This window comes from Globicephala melas, chromosome 8, assembly GCF_963455315.2.
Source record: "Globicephala melas chromosome 8, mGloMel1.2, whole genome shotgun sequence".
Classification (NCBI taxonomy): domain Eukaryota; kingdom Metazoa; phylum Chordata; class Mammalia; order Artiodactyla; family Delphinidae; genus Globicephala; species Globicephala melas.
The window spans coordinates 14,742,931-14,762,800 of NC_083321.1; the positions used below are offsets into that span (position 1 = coordinate 14,742,931).

Genomic DNA, 19,870 nt, shown 5'->3' on the forward strand with positions numbered 1-19,870 from the left:
TTGTGTGCTCCCCGTGAGCCGACACTGCAGGAACAAGACAAGACATAATCCCTGTGCTTGTGGAGCTCACATACTAGTGGGAGAGACTGACCACAAACAGGTCAGGCTATGGTGAAAACAATACAGGGTGAGAGAGATGCTGTAAAGCAAAGCTGGATGTGGTGATAAGGAGGGACAGGCTTGGAGGAGGGACTTAATTTAAAGCTGGTGGAGGTGGGGGTGAGTGGTTTGCGGGGAGGAGTTGGGGGCCAGAAGCCAAACCCAGAAAGAGTTCAGCCTGTTTGAGAAGCAGGTTGCTCAGTGGCTGGAAAGGGGTTTGGGGGCAATGTCAGAAAGATGAGCAGGGCCAGGCTGGGCAAGCACTTATCGGTCACTGCAAGGAGTTTGGATGTCTTGCAAATGTCTGTGGGGCCACAGACATTTCTGAGGCATTGGGTGGAGAAGCGGAGGGGGAGGAGGAATAAAAGAGAAAAACTAGGAGGAGGGAAAACAAAGAGGCAGGTGGCACAGATGAGAGCAGTGGAGGGAAGGCCACCGTGATAGGCCTGGGGCACAGCTGTAGGGTGCATGGGGGATGGATGCAGGGGGGATGGACGAACAGGGCTGACATCTCAGCAGGCCCCGGCGTGATTCATGATGTTGGGGGTTCTGCTGTGCTTGGAGGTGACATTTTGCCTTCCCAAGTCATGATCCTCAGAGCAGAAAGGAGCCACAGCCCTCCCTCTGCCTCCCCTGAAAGCTCAGGTCATCTACTGTCATTTCTGGGGGTGGGAACAGGCAGGAGATCCTCTCCTGGACTAATCAGAGTGATTTGTGTGTGCAGTTCAATGTCAAAAAGTCCACAGAGCCCGTTCAGCCCCGAGCCCTCCTCAAGTTCCCAGATATCTACGGCCCCAGGCCGGCTGTGACGGCCCCCGAGGTCATCAACTACGCTGACTACACGCTGAAGACCACAGCAGAGCCCGCTGCACCTGCCAGCTCCCAGGCCCCGAATGACAGCCGCCTCAAGAGGCAGGTCACAGAGGAGCTGTTCGTCCTTCCTCAGAATGGTAGGGGTCTCTGCCCCTCACTCTTCCATGGGCAGTACTCAGCGAGGGGTGAAAGCATCTCTGTAGATGGTGGGCATGGCCAGCCCCAGTGTCCGTGGCATTGGACACTGGGCAAGCAGTGGGCACAGCACCTTGGAGTTACAGCCCTTTAGCCCTTTATTCCCTGCATGTTCCCACATTGCATCTCCCCAAGGCCTCCAACTTTCCACTGGGAAATGGAGAGTCCCTTTCTAGACATGGGCACCACTATAGAAAGGGGATAAAGAGCTGCGGTCAAACTACGGGCTTCAGAGTCATGGGTTTAATCTCTCCCCTTTTATATACCCATTGTGTGACCCTGGTCACGTTGCTAATCTTTTGGGGGCCTCAATTTCCTCGTATATAAAATGGGATCATACTGTCACCTGCCCAGTAGGGTTGTTGTAAAGTGTAAACATAATAATGCATAGAAAGTGTTTAACTCAGAGCCTGGCCCAAGGATGTAATCAAAACATCATCATCAGTATTGTTTCTATTCTCCTTCTCATCACCATCAACATCAAGAATGTCACACCTTTCTGTGTACAGCGCCATGCTGGACACTGGGGCAGATATGAAGGCAGAGACAGCGCCTAACCCAAGGGAGCATGCAGACTTTCATAAGGAGACAAAAAATCCAGCCAGGAGAATGGATCGTTACATGGTTTGTGTGGTTGGAGAGGGAGATGGTGCAAACAGAAGCAGCGTAACTGGCTAAGGCATCTTCTGGCCTGGGGCCAGCACCACGCTGGCCAGTGAACAGATGCCCCCCCCACCAACCCAGCCCAGAACCACAGTGCTTATGCTGGCATTTCTTCAAGAACAAATACAGGTAGTGCTGGTGGCAGGAACGAATCCTGGTTGGCTTTTAGCCTCCAGGTTTGCCAGCTCACATTTTAAATGAAAATAAACCCATTGAGGCCTTGAGAGCTTAAGCTTGGAGGGTGGGGAACAATTCGCATGAGGACCCTTGGGAGTGGTAATCAGAATCAGAAGCAGAATCACAGGAGGGCTCCTTGGGAGCCCCAGACTTCTCGAGGCTGGGATGAAGCCAGGCTTGGCCACTCTCCACCAAGGACAGCAGCAGAGTACTTCAGAGTCTGAAACTTTGAAGAATTCACAACACATCCATTTGTTTTCTCTTTCTGGTTCCTCATTCCTTTCCCCACCACAGAAGGCAACAACCAAGTTCTGATTCCACTGAAATCTAAGAGCTGTTTGGTTCATCAAATACTGACCAGAGGCAGGGTGTGCAGAGGGAGAGGACGCCCGATTAGACACTGTCCCCATGATGTGTGCAACTCAGTCTACTCCCACCATCAATGATTCTCATCAGCCCCTTTTAGAGCTCAGGGTCCCGATTCTTTTTTTTAAAAAATTTTTATTGAAGTATAGTTGATTTACAATGTTGTGTTACTTCCTGCTGTACAGCACAGTGAATCAGTTATACATATACGGGGTCCTGGTTTTTGAAGCTGAAGCTGTTCTGCATTTCCCAGGGGTGCTGGGTTTGGTTTGGTCTCGGTTTGGTTTTGATTTTGAAGGCTGAAGCAGTCTGAGACCCGAGAGCTCTGGGTGCCAGGCAAGCCCCCTCTGACACTGTCCATGTGCTGCCCTTGGAAGCCACCCGGGGCCTGGGTGGGTGTTCGTTTGGCTTTATACATTGCGCTCACATCCTGGTCAACCCATTCCTTGCTTAGACACACCAGGGAGAGTCTTCACTACTTGCAGGAACCCAATAATGAACCATTTTGGAAATTAAATACTCTTTTATATTTCTGCCCTTTAAATTAGTCCTGAAAATCAAAAAAAAAAATTAAATTCCAGTTTGCTACAAGTGGAGTCTCCTCAGCTGCTGGATCCTTTCATTCTCATTATGCTTGACTAATGAGAATCTTAGATGTTTGGCTCCTGTCCAAGTGAGGGGCAGAGTGAGCAATATTTGTAGTTTTCAGAACTTCTGAATTAAATTCATTCATTCAGCAAGTATTTACTGAGCATGCTCTAAAGTCAAATCCACTATCTCCAGCCTTGCCCTCCAGTATCTACTCCTGCCTGACTAATTCTCTGACATTTATTTCCAGCCATGAACTCCTGGGGAGCAGGGATTGGACTCTGTGAGAGAGATGGAGCTGGAGATGGGCTGGGGAATGATTTGCTTGAAACAGGATGATCAGGACCACACAGTCTGTGACAGTTTCCCCTGCTGAAAGCTCACCAGGGGCCAGGCCCTGGGCTAAGTACTTTTCTCACTTTATTTCATTTAATGCTCACAGGAACTCCAGGAAGAGGGAACCGCTATCATTCCCATTGTAAAGATGAGGAAACTGAGGTTCAAAGAAGTCAAGTAACTTGTCCAGGGTCACATAACTATTATGTAACAGCTCATGTCTGACGCCAAAGCCCATGTCTTGCCCACTGGGCTGTGATGGTCCCTTGAATGGTAATGCCCGGGACCACAGGTGGTCCCCTGGTGCAGCCACCATGATTTTGCACCTGGTTAGGAAGCTTTGGGTTTGGATTTGTGGCAGAGATGGAAAAGGCATGATCTGGAAAACAGGACCCCAGCGTGGGTGGGAGTAATGGCTTTACCTTCTTAACAGGTGTGGTGGAGGATGTCTGTGTCATGGAGACTTGGAACCCAGAGAAGGCTGCCAGATGGAACCAAGCTCCCAAACTTCACTACTGTCTGGACTACGACAGGCAAAAGGCGGAACTATTTGTGACTCACCTGGAAGGTATGTTCTTAGCTGACTTTCACGGCCTTCTGTGTGCTTGTCTCCCCAGAGCATCTGTGGCTGGAGGTAGCACTGGGTACTAGATTTTCACTCTGTAACAAACAAGACCCTGATGTGTGTGATGCTCAGACACACAGGGGTTTTTCCTCTCTCTCATATACCAGTCCAAAGTGGAGATTCCTGGTTGGTGGACATCTTTCCTCCAAATAGTGATTCAGGGACTGGGCTCCTTCCACTGAGGCCTCCTTGTCATCTGTATCTAGCAGGTGGAAGGATGGGGAGAACAGGGAGAGCGCACAACTGTTCCTTAAAAGCTGTATCCTACGTAAGGTATGCATCACGCCTGCTCACTTCCCATTGGCTGGAACTTGGTCACATGACCACTGACTGCAAAGGACGTTGGGAAATGTGGCCTAGCAGGTGCCCAGTTAAAAGAAGGGAATGGGTTTTGGTGAACAGCTAGTCGTCTCTGCCATAGATGCCTTTGACATTGGACAGGGCCTGTGCTAGACACAGAGGGTATTCTGAATGGTCAGCAAAGCTTTTGTAGTCCTAGAAGCAGGTAGTCTTTCCTACAGGGTCAGGATGTCCCTGGTCTCCCTACCCTGACAATTCACTTTACCATCAGCAAACAAAGCTAAGACTTTGCAAAGGAATCGGGGCTAAAAATGCACTACTCTGGGGCCCCTGGAAGCTGGAAGCTGGGGACAGGATGAATTGGACTTTTGTACTTAATTTTATTTTTTTGAGGGTGTGTTTTTCGTTTTTACTTCTTTTAAGATTTTTTTTAGTGTTTCATATACTTTCTTACATTTGGGCTGCACAGTAGTCCCATTTTACAGTTCGGAAACTGAAGTCTAGCAACGTCAGGTGACTTGTCTAAGGTCACTCCAGCTAACTGGTGCCAGGGCCAGGACTAAGCCCAGTTCCCCTGAAGCTCAGTGCAGGGCTCTTTCTATTAGGACACATGGCCTCAGTTCTTCATCTTCTCCGCCTGGGTAACGCCGGCTACCACTTCTCAAATTATCACTGAGGAACCAGTCATAAAAGCTCCACAGGTGCAAATTTCCACACGGGGAAGCCTTAAAAACCCCAAAGTTCAGATGCAAGACAGCAGTCATGAGGTAGCGGCCAAGCGATTTATATCACAGGTAGTTGTGTGGTAAGTATTTAATGTAGAGAGCAAACGAATTATGGAATCAGCAGCAAGACGAATGAAAATCATCAGCAGTTTGTGGGCCCTGGCGCCTTGGGGAAATCTCAGAGTCATGAGGAAGATCTCCCATTTCTAAATGTCTTACTGAAAGGCGATTCCACGAAGCCAGTGTCGTCAGCCCCGGCGGGGTCTTTCAGACACCCGAGGTCATGACGACTAAGGCGGATTCTGCAGCTCACAGCAGGGCCCTGCTTCTCCCTTCCCCTGGTCCTCATAAGCCCTACATCTGGCTGCTTTCTCCCTGGCTGCAGCTGTGACCAGTGACCATGACGGAGGCTGTGACTGCTATATCCAGGGCAGCGTGGCCAACACGATGGGCTCCGTGGAGGCCCAGACGGCCCTGAAGAAGCGGCAGCTGCACACCACGTGGGAGGAAGGCCTCGTGCTCCCCCTGGCAGAGGGAGAGCTCCCCACAGCGACCCTGACACTGACCCTGAGGACCTGCGACCGCTTCTCTCGCCACAGTGTGGCCGGGGAGCTGCGCCTGGGCCTGGATGGGGTGTCAGTGCCTCTGGGGTCCGCCCAGTGGGGCGAGCTGAAGACTTCAGTTAAGGTAGGGTTGCCTCTCCCCGGGAGAGGTAAAACCTGTTAGTGGCACATGGGATGCAGGACTGGGCCAGTGCTCATGGAACAAACTTCGGAGAACTTCCCAGGCTAGGGGCGGGGGTCTGGAGAGGGAGGCGGGTTATCAAAGTAAGGTGGAGTCTTGAATAGGGTGGGGGGCTGGGGGGCTGGAGGGGGGTGGGGGGCTGGAGCAGACTGATAGCTCAGGACTGGGGATTCCTGGTGTCTAGTTCTGCTTCTAGCTTGCCATGCACACACCCATCCCTGGCCTCGCCATCATGGAAAACATCGCATTGTGAGTGAATTGGCTCTGGTGCTAACAGTATTATCCCCATTTACAACCATTCATACTCCCCCTGCACCTAATGTGAGCCAGGCAGTGCAGGGGAGAGGCGCGCCGGGCAGAGCCCCTCTACTCGTAGAAAGTACAGGCCTGAGGGAGAAGTTGGAACAGATGACGATGACGGTGATGATGGCTATGATGATGATGACATCTGACATAAGGCATCTAAGAGGGGCCTAACTGAAGCGCTCAGACGGGGAGTTCTAAAAGGCCTGGTGTGCAGTGGTGCTTGTGCTGGGCTTTGAAGGACTGACCAGGCCTAGGGGGTGTTGGTTGTAGCCTGGGACAGTTCTCCCCACCCCTCTGCTGCTGCAGAAGCCATGAGTGGGAAACAAGCGTCTGCTGAGATGCCTCGCTGTTCAGAGAGAGGTTCCTTGGAGAGCAAACCATCATTCCCCACAGGCCAGGACAGTGGGGGGGGGGGGGGTGTCGAGGAAGGTCAGGGCTGCAGGACAGTGTGTGGCTATTTAGGGCCCCAGGTCCAAGGCTCTGCCATGATGGTGCCTAGAGGGAACCTTCTGGATGACCAGTCTCTCAACCAGCTGGTCAGTGCCTTATCTGGAGACTGTATAGCCTACAAAGCCTACGATAGTTACTATCTGGTCAGCAAAAGTTTGCTGACTCCCACGCTGGAGTAATAAAAATACTAACAAAGACACTAATTTTTGAGCTTTTGCCATCTATCCGTTGCTATGCTTCGAACTTTGCCAAAGTTCTGTCCCTAATCAACCAGGCGGAAGTGACACCAGGACTATGGCATTTACAGGCAAGAGAACTGAGGCTTAGAGTAGCTCAGTGACCCGCGTGGGGTCACCCACCTGGGACCTGGCAAGCTCGGCCTTGAGGCCAGGTCAGTCTGGTTGGAAATCCCGGGTCGTCCTCCTGCCGCTGTGGGATGTAAGTGCCCGACAATGCCCGAGACAGCAGTCAGCGGCGCCTTTCCTGATGAGCCCCGAGGGAGGGGAGAGTACGCTTTCACGCCCCACCTGCTCCACTTCTTGCTATGATATCTTCTTCGCCTTATCTTCCTCTATTTCCCAGCCTCAGCAAATTGATAAACACTGACAGCCACTGTCAGCTGGACCCCGGCTGTTCCCGAGCACACGCTCTAATTAGTGTGTGATTTGGGACTTGTGTGGAAGCACAGCCTGGGCCCCCCGGGGAAGAGGAACCCGACACTTTGGTTTGTTCAGCTGGTAAACCAGCTTCCTCAGGAGATGGAGGGGCTCCACCCCAGGGCTTTGGAGAGTCTGGTGCTGCTTCCCAATCGTAGAAATGCAGCCTATCTGGGCAGAAATCCCAGGCACCTAACCTGTTTCCATCCTTTCCCCTAGAAGAACAAAAGTGATTCATTCATTCCACAAATACTTTGCCCGGTTCCCACCATGTGCCAGGTACCGTGCTGGGAGCTGGGGACACAGCAGTGATGAAGACAAAAGACCTGCCCTCACGGCTCATCCATCCTAATGATCGTTACACTCATCGTAGCCGTCACTGTTCCGCAAATATACTCGCACATCCACTTGGACCGCTGGCCTGCTTGCCGCAAGTGTGAACAATCTCAGAGGGCGGCGTGGAGTCAGAAGCCTGAGATGGGGCTCTCGGTGTATGAGAGCCCCAAGGCCAGGCTAGGGAGCCCCTTGCCCCCACTAGCTGGAGGGTGCGGGCCGATTTGAACAAAGTGGGCGGAGCCATCAGTTGCTGGAGCCCACGTGGTTTTCTTCTCTCGGTCAGAATGGGTTAAAGGAGGTGCCAGTGGTGCCCCAGTTCTCACCGGAAGACACTCAGCCAAAAGTGGCATGTGCGTCACCAGGGACCACAGAGTGACCCACTCCAAGGGCGGCTGGAATGATTCATTGAGAACCCAAGAGGAAGACGCAGGGGTGGTGGGTGCGGGAAAAAACAGAGAAAAGATGGAGAAAGAAAGCGGGTTATTTTTGTCAGCAGGTACTTTAAACAGCAGAGCCGAGGGGGCAGATGCTGTTCAAATTCTCCAGCTGCGGCACAGCCAGCTGGGCTCATCTGGGGCTCGCGGCTCCCTACACAGAGGTGATGAGCCCTTCACGGGCTGATGGGCCCAGGCTGCTCTCACTTGGTCACCCTGTGGCCACAGCCCAGGCCAACAACTGTGGACCTCCAATAAGTGATCTTGAATCAGGAGGCTGGTGCCCATCCCAGCTCAGCTGCCACCCCTCAGTACACATGCCTGAACTCAGTTCCTTTACTGTGAAATGAGAGGTCTGTCCGCCGAGGATGCTGGAGGCCCACGGGTTTAGGACTGGGGCTTTGCTATTGAACCAGACCCCCATTCAAGGCTCAGTTTTGCTACTTACTGGCTACATGACCTCAGGCAGTGAAGGGCCCTCTCTGAGCATCAGGGTCTTATGCTTAAAATGGGAACGAGGTCAGTATCCCTCTTACTCTTGTTGTCAAGATTAAATGGGATGTCTCACCCTTCCTTCTCACAAATATGTATTGTGCGTCAGCTGTGTGCTAGGTGCTGGGGATGGCTTTGCGGAGATGAAGGCTTGGGGGATAGATACCGTAATTGCACCCAGCACAGAGTGTGTCATGTTAGCTGCTACCCTTAATGCCATTACCAAATTCCTGGCATCTCCCAGAATCATTCCATCACATGACTAGCCACTTAGGGCTAGTTGAATCATTCCGGTCCTATTGAAGACATGTTTCCTGGATGAAAGGTGTGACCCCGGCAGAGGGCTGGCCAGCTACTCCATCCAGCTTCACTCCCTAAGCACAGACTGGCTCCCATTCAGCCAGAAACAATGTTCCCACTTAATCAACTCAAGAAGTAGTCATTGTCCTTTCTTGATAACTAATGGTGATCGTCAAAGCAAGGGGACAGATACTGTCGTGTGTGCCAGGCACTGTTCTAAGCCGTTAAATCATTACTCATTTAATTTTCACAACCCCATTGGGTGGAGATATTATTGTTCCCATTTTACAGATGAGGAAATGGAAGTTTTGGAAAGAGAAATAACTTGCCTAAGGTCACACAGCTAGTAAATGGTAAGATTGGAACTGAGACCAGACAAACAATTCTAGAGTCTATACTCTTAGCACTCCCCTTGGGCTGTGACCTGCCTCCTGTGGTGTCTCTTTCACTCGTTTTCGTCCCTCAATGGATTTGTTGAAATTCCAAGCAAACTCTTGTAGGAATTTCAGTGGAGACACTCTGTAAAGCTGCCGGTGGGGGATGGACATGCTGGACGCTTGCCGGAGGCATCAGCACCTCCTGCAAATCAGTTACTGCCAGTGTCTCTGGTGTGGTACCTCCCCTCACAGGTCCGGCCTTTTGTTGACACGGTTGGCCATGCTGTTGACCAAGCCAGGCCCTATTCAGCATTAGTACATCGCATTATTGACTCTCTCAGGCCTGCAGGGCCTGGAAGGGATTATTTTTTCAAGCAGAGTAATGTCTTACAGCAGCCCGCTGCCCCAGGGACCTGATCAGTCAATGCAGTGTTCTCAAACTCTGTTCCCTAGAACCCTAGGGCTCTATACAGACGCCCCAGGAGCCGGGGGCGGGGGTGCTGGAGGTGAGAGGGGGTCCAGGCCCTCTGGCCCTGCCACATCCTGAATGGCATCTCTTTGATCTGTTTTATATGTTGGATTTGAATATAAACTGTTTGGAAAATCACGTTTTGTGGCAAATGAAAAAAACTTGTATTGAAACACATGCTACACAGAACTCTGTACCTTCCTCCCTTCTGCGAGGGTGGAGAAAGCAGTGCTGATGGGTAAATTCTTTCCAGGATGCCCGTTGGATACAAGGCTAGTGTGATCCCAGCCTCAGCGATGGTGAGGGAGTCAGAAGGCATCCCTAAATGAGACTCACCTCCTGCATCCCCTCTTCTGTTTCAGGAGCCGTCTGCAGGAACGGGAGAGGTCCTTCTCTCCATCAGCTACCTCCCGGCTGCCAACCGCCTCCTACTGGTGCTGATTAAGGCCAAGAACCTCCATGCTAATCAGTCCAAGGAGCTCCTGGGGAAGGGTGAGTGAGGTGTGAGAGGGGAGCTAGGGCCCCTCCCACTGCGAGGGGGGGTGGCACCTGGGAGGCAGTGGGCACAGGTGAGCAGGGATGTGGAATATGAGTGCGTTTGTGGAGTCAGCCTCAGCTGTGTCCTCCACCCCAAACATACAAACCAATTTGGAAGGACACACTCACTTCTCTAAAGTCACATGCATTCACTCCTGCGCCAATCCCACCCACTGGGGCCCAGGAATGAGCTACCTGGGGCTCCCTATGTTGCGGATCCATCACAAGAAGAATCAGCCTTACCCATGGGTCATAGGAAGCCAAGAATCAGACTGCAGCCAGGGAGTGGAGTGTCTGGGCTGTAGGGAAAACTTAGGCCAGCGCTCATCAACCGGACCTGGCTGGACCCACCTTCCGGGCCGGTGTCGGGAAGCCAGGGTTCTCCCTCCCCAGTTTCAGCTAGCCATCACTCTACTCCCCACACCCACCCTAGGCTCCCCTCTCTCCCCAGCCTTTGCCAGCCTGCCATCCCCACACCAGCTGAGTGTGGGTGACAGCAGACGGCGTGTGGGTGCACAGGCTAAGGTGGCGTCTGTGCATGTACCCAAATAAACATCTCTTCAGCACTCTGGAAGCCTTGGCTTCTCCTTCTGGATACCCCAGCACAGGCCCCAAGTCTTAAGGACCAAACAGCCTCTCTTGTCAGAGCAGAAAAGCAACGTTGGTCAGCCCTAGGATACCTGGACCCGGAGCCAAGTGCTCAGAGCAGGATATAAATAAATAGATATTTATAGCAGCAAACAAATAAAGAATTGCCTCTGCATTCAGAACCTTTGAGCAAGAGATTTTTGGCGAATGAAGTCAGAAGAGTTGGTCTGGCTGACAGTTTCCTGTGCCAAAGGTCAGAATTCATTGCAATTTCCTCATCCCTTCCAGACAATACTTTGCCTCCTCCTCCGTTTTTTTTTTTTTAAATTTTTATAGCTCCTGTCAGGACAATTACAGCTCAACACTTTATCTCTCAAATATCTCTGCTGAAATAACAAACTAACCACCTGGGGGTGATAATTATAGCAATAAATACAGGGTAACAATTACGCTCACATTGGCTTCGGAAACCCTGACTCATGAAAACACAGTCTGAGTCCTAAGCCTCGTGATGTTACGAGAAAGCTTGTCTAGTGGCCTGTCGGCCAGTCTCCTGGGGTGCAGAGCTCTCCTGGGGGTCAAGGCAGGCTGCCCTCACCCTCCGCATGAGGTCGGGATCCTCAAGTAAAACTTTCAGAAGCACAGACGAGAAGAACTCAACCATCCAGCAGGAGACCTGCTATCCTAGGAACAGACAACAACGCCTGGACGGAGAACCGAGGGGATGAAGACATACGGATGGCTTAGTGTTTCTGGTCTGAGTTTAAAATCAAGCTGCAGGGGCTTCCCTGGTGGCACAGTGGTTGAGAGTCCGCCTGCCGATGCAGGGGACGCGGGTTCGTGTCCCGGTCCGGGAAGATCCCACAGGCCACGGAGCGGCTGGACCCGTGAGCCATGGCCGCTGAACCTGCGCGTCCGGAGCCTGTGCTCCGCAACGGGAGAGGCCACAACAGTGAGAGGCCCGCGTAGCGCAAAAAAAAAAAAAAAAAAAAAAAAGAAGCTGCAGGACGTCTGAGCCATCATCCTGGGCCTGGTTTGATGTGGGACGTGAAGGCGCTCGGAAGGGCTCATGACGAACCTTCCTGGCTGTACCTTAGCGTGACCCAGTCATGGGCCGCCTGATGACCAGCCATATATATTGTGCTATGGTCTGTTCTCCACACTTGAGGCAGGAGCTTCTGCCGTATCCCCATGTCTAGATCAGTGTCTGCCGTATGGTGGGCATTTAATAGCTGTTGAGTGAATACATGGCCCATGAGGTGGGGGAGGGGTGGTAGAGAGGGTGCCTCAGTGCAGATCTTGAGCCAGAGAGCCTGTCTCTCCATCCCCAAGAGGGAATATCGTCCCAGGCCCCACCATGCCCCAGAAGCTCACTCTCGGCCCTTCTCTCTGTCTCTGTCCCCCTGTCTCTCCCTAGATGTCTCTGTCAAGGTGACCTTGAAGCACCAGGCTCGGAAGCTGAAGAAGAAGCAGACGAAACGCGCCAAGCACAAGATCAACCCCGTGTGGAACGAGATGATCATGTTTGAGCTGCCGGATGACCTGCTGCGGGCCTCCAGTGTGGAGCTGGACGTGCTGGGCCAGGGCGCCGAGGGGCAGAGCTGCCCGCTTGGGCGCTGCAGCCTGGGCCTGCACGCCTCGGGCTCCGAGCGCAGCCACTGGGAGGAGATGCTGAAGAACCCGCGCCGGCAGATCGCCATGTGGCACCAGCTGCGCCCGTAGCCAGCCGCCCAGGCCGCCACCCTCCTCGGGCGCAACCCGCTCCCAGCCCCACTGTCCTCCACGACCTCCTCTTGTGCCCCCTTCGCATTCTGACACCAGAAGACAGATGTGTGTGTGAAGACCAGGACCCTCTTCCTCTCCCATCACACTCCTGTTTCTTAAAAACAAGCAAGGCCGGGCAGGGCGGAGACGGGACATTTGGGTCAGGAGGAATGCGTTTTGCTTACCTGTGTGATTGAAGAGACGCTTATCGTATACGGTCTGTGTGCAGGTTTTGCAGCGGGGGTCAGGCCAGATGCAGGGAATGCTTAATCTGGGGAATAATGGATGCAAGGAATGTGGCTTTTTAAAAATAAGTGTGTCAAAAAGGGTGACAGAAATGATGTATCCTGGATCATCTCATAAGAATTAGAGATCGTCAGGGCAGATGGAATCTTAGCCAGCATGAAATCGTGCTACCGACCCCAGGCACTAACTAACCCAGCAGTTCTCAAACCTTAGTGCGTGGAGAATCACCAGCAGATTCCCAGGCCCTGTTCTAGACATTCTGAATCCGTAATCCTGGCTGCACCCCAGGAGGCTGCATTTTTAACAAACACAGAGTAGTTTGCATGCCAAGGTTGGAGCACCGCACTTGGAGAGATCCCTTTTACAACATCCCAGGCAGGATTTCACAGTCCTCGTCAGGCCCCCAACACCCTGGGGCTGCCAGTGTCGATGCTGGACATCCTAACTGTTGGTGTAAAATATAGGAGCCTCCGTTTTTAATGTCATCATTTGAATTCTTAATGTTTTCATCTGTGCTTTTCAGATCCTGCTCTTGGACTGAATTTTGTGCTTTCTATTGAATAATTGTATTGTTTCATCTCAAAATCAATTTATATTATACTTGGGGAGACCTTCCCTGACCAGGAATAGGTGGGATCCCCCGTTAGTTATTGGGTGCTGGTTGTCATGTCCACCAGCATCACCGAAGTGACCCTCTGAGTCAAACGCATCCCTTCTCAGTATACCAGCCACTTGAGAAGAAATTCAGTTTGGGGCACATAATTTAGTCTGGCTCTGTGGAGGTAGAGAAGGAAAGGAGGTCTTTTGCAAATGTGCCCCTGTCCCTCTGTTTTTAGAACCTATCACTTTCATTAGTAAGTAATGAGCAGCTAGGTTTCAAATCACTACCTGATTATTCCAAATAGCCTTGCACATCATTAATCATATTATGAGCCTTGCTGAGTGGTTATAATCTTTGCCTGGGAACCAGGATTCCTGGGTTCTGTTGTTGACCATCCATAAAATAGGACTAGTGACGTGGCAGCTCTGTCTCTGTGAATGATGTGATAGATGAAATTGTGCTTGAGAGCTATAGGCATCCCTGGCTAGAAACAAACTCCGAGGCTGCCAGCAGATCATCTTTAAGCTTCATGTTGGCAACTGACCATGCCCGGAAAGCGCCAGAATCATCCCAGGCATTTCCAGAACCATGGATTCTACATTTGGACTCTTTAATACTGACATCTAAACTCCTTCAGATGTCACCCAGGCCCCTGACCTAAAAATGAATTCCTTTCCTTCAGTCCTTTAACAAGTCAAATCATTCTTGGTCTCTCCCTAAGAATCTGAGTAGAGACATATCAACGTTTTGTCGTTATTTTTCCTTTCTGGACAGAAGTAGAAAAGCATTTAGAAATAATTTCCACCTATCCCCTGAAGAAACAGAAAAATATCTAATCCCTCTCAAATGGGAAATTCTTTCACGTAACTGGAAATCTCTCCCATTAAGGCTGACCACCGTCTGCCAAGTATTTTTAGACAAGGCATTTGTTAGTGGTTTCCTACGACATGTTTTTGAGAACCCCCTCACCATTCTGGTCTCCCTTTTTTGGTTGGCATGCTGAAACAGAACAAAACATTCCCTATGTAAGCTGACCAGTACTCTCTTCTTGGTAATATCTTCTACTCCGATCTAAAAAAGTCTGGATTCTAGACTTAAATTCAGGAGACACGGGTTCTACTTCCTTATAAGTCCATTCACCTGCCTTACAGTCACACCAAAGGATGTTTGAGGTGAGTTAATGGGGCCCCTAATCCCAGAATACCAACTCCACCCACAGTCATTCTATCATGAGGCATTCATTTCTTTGGATCTCAAAGGTTTAGTGATGGGAGTCAAATGTCACTGCTTAACATGTTAGGTGTCAGCCATCACCTCACTTAACAAGGTTGTATAGAAATGAGACAGATTTTGCAGGGGTTTTGCCTGTTGTGTTCACTGGTATATTCCAAATGCCTAGAATAGAACTGGCTCATGCACCCTCAATAAATATTTGTTGAATGAATTGATGAATGAAGACTGGATAGGGGAGTAGGCAGGAAAAGACACATTTTTATGTAAACGGCATAAAAATCAGAGTCCTAGCTGAGTTCTCAATGGTAAAGTCATCAGACACCTCAGCAGTTGGCCTAGAAATTCATGACATTGAGTATTACCGTTCACCTAATGACAATTTATAGCTCACTATGTAAATGTAATTAACGATAGACGAGATTATAAAAGCCGTGCTTTTCCACCAAAACTCCAGCTCAGTGAATTTTAAATTACCCAGAGATATCAGACTGCCGGATGAAAAAACTTCACTAATCTTTGCATCAGCTTACCTTGTACCAGATACACTTGCAATTTACTACCACGTTAGAGTAATCGAGTCTGTGTGAATGCATCTGGTGGTTTTTTTTTTTTGAAAGGAACACCTTGTCCTTTGCCAGGAAGCATTTTCTAAGAAGTGCATGAATCAGAGGTGAATTGGGAGTCGAATCTCATTAACCTGCAACTCACTCCTTGCCTCAAATCAGTATATATTTGTTGAGTGCCTATTGATCAAGACCTTGCACACATCTGTCCAATCTGAGATGTGACTCTTGGTGTGGATTAAATGGCAAATCACCCCAAGCAAAGCTACGTAGAGAGAACAATTTGGGAGAGCAGTTCTTCAGGGGCAATTCCTTTGGGATGTAAAGGACTCCTGGGCAGCTTAAGTCAAATGGAGGTGAGGACCACCAAAAGAGAGACCTAGTCCTTGGGATTTGTTTTTGCTGCCCGTGTTCCTGTTGTCAATTCTAAGTGTGTGTCTGTTTTGTAATCATGAACCGAAGCACAAAAAGACGCATGAGATGTTGTAGTCACATGTCTGGTGTCACACTTTGGAGCAAAAATCTTGCAGTGGTAAATAAATAATTTCCAACAGGGTCAGCTGCCTGGTGTTTTTTATTCCCTTTTACTTAATATTTTAGACATATAAAATGTAGAAAAAATCATTTGATAAACACTCGTGAACCCCTGCCACGTTTTATAAAACTTGACAAATACAGTTGAAATCCTCTCGGCCTTTCACTCAGGAGACCGCCGTCCTGAATTTTGGGTTTCTCACCTCAAACCTTTCTTTATCTTTTTACTACCTGTACATGTAAACCGTGAGCACTACAGAATATTTCGTGTTTTTTATTTTAAATCGCATCACATTATTTTTGCTCTACATTAAAATGTTGAGCTTTATCCATGCATATTTATTTAGCTCTAGTTCCTTTATTTTTTTTGCTGCTGTGTTATTTTCCATTGCGTGAATATATCACAGTCCCATTCTCCTGTTGACGTATGTTTAGATATTTCTTTTCTTTTTTTTTTCCGTTACAGGAAATGCTGCTGTGAACATTCTTGGGCAAGGCCTCGTGGGGATTTAGCTATATTATTGAGAAGAAAAATCAGGTGGAAACTAGAGACCTTCTCTAACATCCCCCGAAGTGGTACTCCCATCACTGGAAGAGTCAGGGCAGTGGCTTGGGGTTCACCTGTGCTCCAGGTGGTGGGCAGGGACAAGGGAACTTCCAGAATCCTGTCATCTTAGGCCCTCCTGGTGGCTGCTGCAGCCCTGGCTTCCGGAAGGGGCTCAGGCATTAAGCCAGGGGAAGGGCCTGAATTTTCAAGTCAGTAGGCAATCAGCCAGGTCACATGGAATTAAAACCAAAGGCTCTTAAAGAGGATAAATGAGCCGTAAAGAAAGGCTTTGCTTTTCAAGTCTGTGCATGTAATTCCTTATTTTATATCATATACATATTTGTTACCTTTTAATTACAGCCAGGATTTAAATTTCCATAATTAAATAGAAGTGGGTTTTATCCCACGTAGCCGAATACTGTGTAGACTATGTTTCACAGGCAACTACGAATATGGCTCCTGGAGCCCAAAACTAATATTTGAGAGTCTGGATTTATATAAAAGAGAAACGGAAGAGGCAAGAAGGGTTCAGGAATCATTTTATATGGGGCTTCCCCCTGAACCGCCTTAAATAACAAACTCTGCTCCTGCCTATGAAATAACTCAAATCTAGAGCACTGCATTTAGGAGCTGAGAACCTGCAACCCAGCTGGGCTTTGTCACTGCCACCTTCGTGGCCCTGGTCACGTCACTTGCCTCTGGGCTTGTGCCCGCATCTGTAAAATAAATGTGGACAAAATGATCACTCTTCAAGTTTGAACATTTTGTGATTTGGTAATTGAGACTTTTTACATGTATCTCTGGCCTCCAATCTCATGCATAAAATGGACTAAACCCACGTACATGTGTACCTGCCTTCCCTGCCCCTGGTTTGGTGTCCTGACAGCCACCCGCTCCTCCAGACAGTATGTGATGTTACCTGAGGCTCTGAGTCAGCCTCTTCTCATTTGCTTAATTGCTAATGGAGCCGGTGGTAATTTTCCACCCAAGAGTTTCTATTTTTTCAGAGCCGGTTAGAAGCCCAACATTTCAAGAGCTTGGAACCCTGGCATCTGTTCTGTCTCCCTCCCTGGGCAGATGCCTGGCAAGGACAGAGCCGTGCGATGTGGCTGTGGATGGATTTAGGGGGTGGGGTGTTTTCTTGGTACCAGCCTTGGAGAAGGCCCCCTGTGCCCCTCCCTCATCTCCTGCAGGTGAGCCAGCACAGATGGTCCCTGGCGGGGACCCTGGCAGCTTCCCAAAGCCAGAGATGGGGGCAGGTGCCTACCTGGGAGGAGGTGGGAGGAAGCCTGTCTTAGGACCGGAAGCCAGATGTTACCATAGAAACCAGTCTACTGGTGGCTTGTCCTCGGCCAGGTGAGGTCTCTTCTCAAGGCAGACTCTGCTGGAACCCGGTTTCCCATCCCAATTTCCCAGCACTCATTCTTGGTGGCTCAGGGCAAGTGGGTGATGGCAGAAATCCTGTTTCAGAAACTCAGGATTCAAACCAGGGACAGATGAGGAGAAATCTGTTCTTCCAGCCAAAAACAAACAAACCAACCCTCTTTGCAGTCCCCTTTCCCTCAGAGAGCCAGGGAGTTGAGCTGTTGACCAGAAGAAGGTGCCCTGAGGCTCTCTCTCCAGGCTGAGAAGGAAAAGGTGAGTCAGGCAGAGGTCTCCAAGTCAGCTGTGGCATAGGTATTGGTAGCTCTGTATTAAAAGTCACAGGCAACCCCTCATCCAGGGTAGACCCTGGGATTCAGGGTGAAAGAAGGGAACCCTAAACTTCCTAGCATCTACTTCAACCTGATGTTAGAGGTAACAGTAACGATGATAATGACGCTGGTCACCATGTTGTTAAGCCTCTGCTCTGTACTGAGCCCTGAAGATGCAGACTCAGATAAATGACTTGTCCAAGGTCTCACAGCTTGTAAGAGGCAGAGGGGGGACTTGAATCTGGTACCACTCTAACCCTAAAGTTCAGGTTCTGACTTAGAGCCAGTGGCCAAGGGTTTTTATCGGAAACATAACAGATGCGTAGGCAGTAGTTTCACAGTGCTACCTGGAACCGTGGACTCAGAATTGCCACTCTGGAAGGAGCTGGAAAAGTTCTCTTCCCTGGGGGAACTCGGAATACCTGCCTGGGTGGGGTGGAACATTATCCAAAGAACAGGAGCAGGTTGGAGTGGAGGAGAACTCAAGTAAGCACCTCAGGGGCCGCCTCCACTTTGTAGAGAAGGGGCTGGGTCAAGGCCAGGTGTAGCCGGGTGTAAGTGCTGGGGTATCCTAGTCAAATGAGGAAACTGAGACAGAGACGGGCAAAGTGGAAGAATCTGGGATTTCTACTGTGACCAATACAACATTGCTGAGATTGCACTTTTATCGGGCAAATGAAATTTACATTCATTCATTCATCCCTTCGATAAACACTGATTAGGTGCACTATGTGGCAGGAACTGCACACAGTGGTATTAAAAAGTCTCTACTTTTCCCTTATGGGCATTACAATACAGAGGAGGAAGACCAGACATAGAACACACACACACACACACACACACACACACACACACACACACACACACACGATAATTACACAGTTCCAAAGTGAGATAAGTGTTATGAATGGAAATCTCAGGAGGAACAGTGAATAGTGCCTTGAGGGTAGCTATTTAGAGGACATGGTCAGGAAAGACCCCCTCGGAAGGAAGTGTTTCAGCTGACACTTAAAAGATGAGAAGAGCTACTGTCCTGGGGAAACCATCCCAGGCAGGGGGCACAGGGTACTGGGAGGTCCTGTGGTGGGAAAGAGCCCAGTGAGCTTGAGGAACAGAGAGGAGGCCAGGGGGCATGGGCAGAGGAGGGCACAGGAGCCCAGGAGGTAGGCAGGGGCTGGACAATGCAGAGCTGATGGGCCACACTCAGGACTTTGGATTGAACTCTAAGAGCAATGGGAAACAGAGGTTTCTAAGCAGAGAGGATACCACGACTAGATCTGTGTTCTCACAAGATCACTGTAGAAATGGTCACATAGCAGACCTTTGGGTCTTCAGGCCAGCCTCCTGAGTCTTCTTTCTGGGGTGAACTTGTCTTTTGAAGCTTGGAGAGGGAAGCTGGGGCAGCTGGGGAGAAGAGGGAGGGGAGGGAGTAGACTAGACCTCCCCACTTGCCACATACTCCAAGCCCCACTTTGGGGAGACCGAGCTCACAGCCAAGTGCAGATGGAATATCTTTCTTTTCCTTGCTTCCCAGCTGCAAATGTGGGTCAAATCCGATGGCCAGCAGTGGGGCGGGGCTGACCCTGGTTCACCGGAGCTGGTTAGACATGGACAGCTGTGCCCCTCTGCTCCTTCCTTCCCACTCCCCCTCCCCTGGGAAAAGAAGAGAACCCCAACATTCTATGGAGACTGTGGAAAGGCCTTCACAACAGGAAGCCTCTGGGTGACCTAGGGGCTGGAAGGGACACAGGCTGGGAGGAAGATGGCGGGAACTGAGAAGGCGGAGGTTCAGAAAAAGGGAGAGGGAAGGCCCCTGACAGGAAGCTGGGCTGGGGTGAGAAGGGGCTGAGAGGAGGAGGGTTCAGCATCCGGGAGGAAACAATACAACCACTTTTCTATATTTTTCTTGAATGTATGCCCATCTTCTTTCTAAAACAATTTGGGGAAAACATCACTTATCGGGACTTCCCTGGTGGCGCAGCGGTTAAGAATCCTCCTGCCAATGCAGGGGACATGGGTTCGGCCCTGGTCTGGGAAGATCCCGCATGCCGTGGAGCAACTAAGCCCGTGAGCCACAACTACTGAGCCTGCACTCTAGAGCCCGCGAGCCAC

The 19,870-nt window shown here is 50.2% G+C and overlaps 1 protein-coding gene across 1 annotated transcript in view; it reads left to right on the forward strand.

Annotated features, from left to right (window-relative positions):
• SYT13 (synaptotagmin 13) overlaps positions 1 to 15,539 on the forward strand; it is a 42,177-nt gene extending 26,638 nt beyond the window's left edge. Inside the window, exons 2-6 of the mRNA XM_030864346.2 lie at positions 824 to 1,049; positions 3,671 to 3,805; positions 5,273 to 5,574; positions 9,814 to 9,943; positions 11,994 to 15,539. Of these exons, the coding sequence (XP_030720206.1) occupies positions 824 to 1,049; positions 3,671 to 3,805; positions 5,273 to 5,574; positions 9,814 to 9,943; positions 11,994 to 12,298 (1,098 nt within the window). The 3' untranslated portion in view covers positions 12,299 to 15,539. The remainder of the gene's footprint in view (positions 1 to 823; positions 1,050 to 3,670; positions 3,806 to 5,272; positions 5,575 to 9,813; positions 9,944 to 11,993) is intronic.
• Positions 15,540 to 19,870: the final 4,331 nt, after the last annotated feature.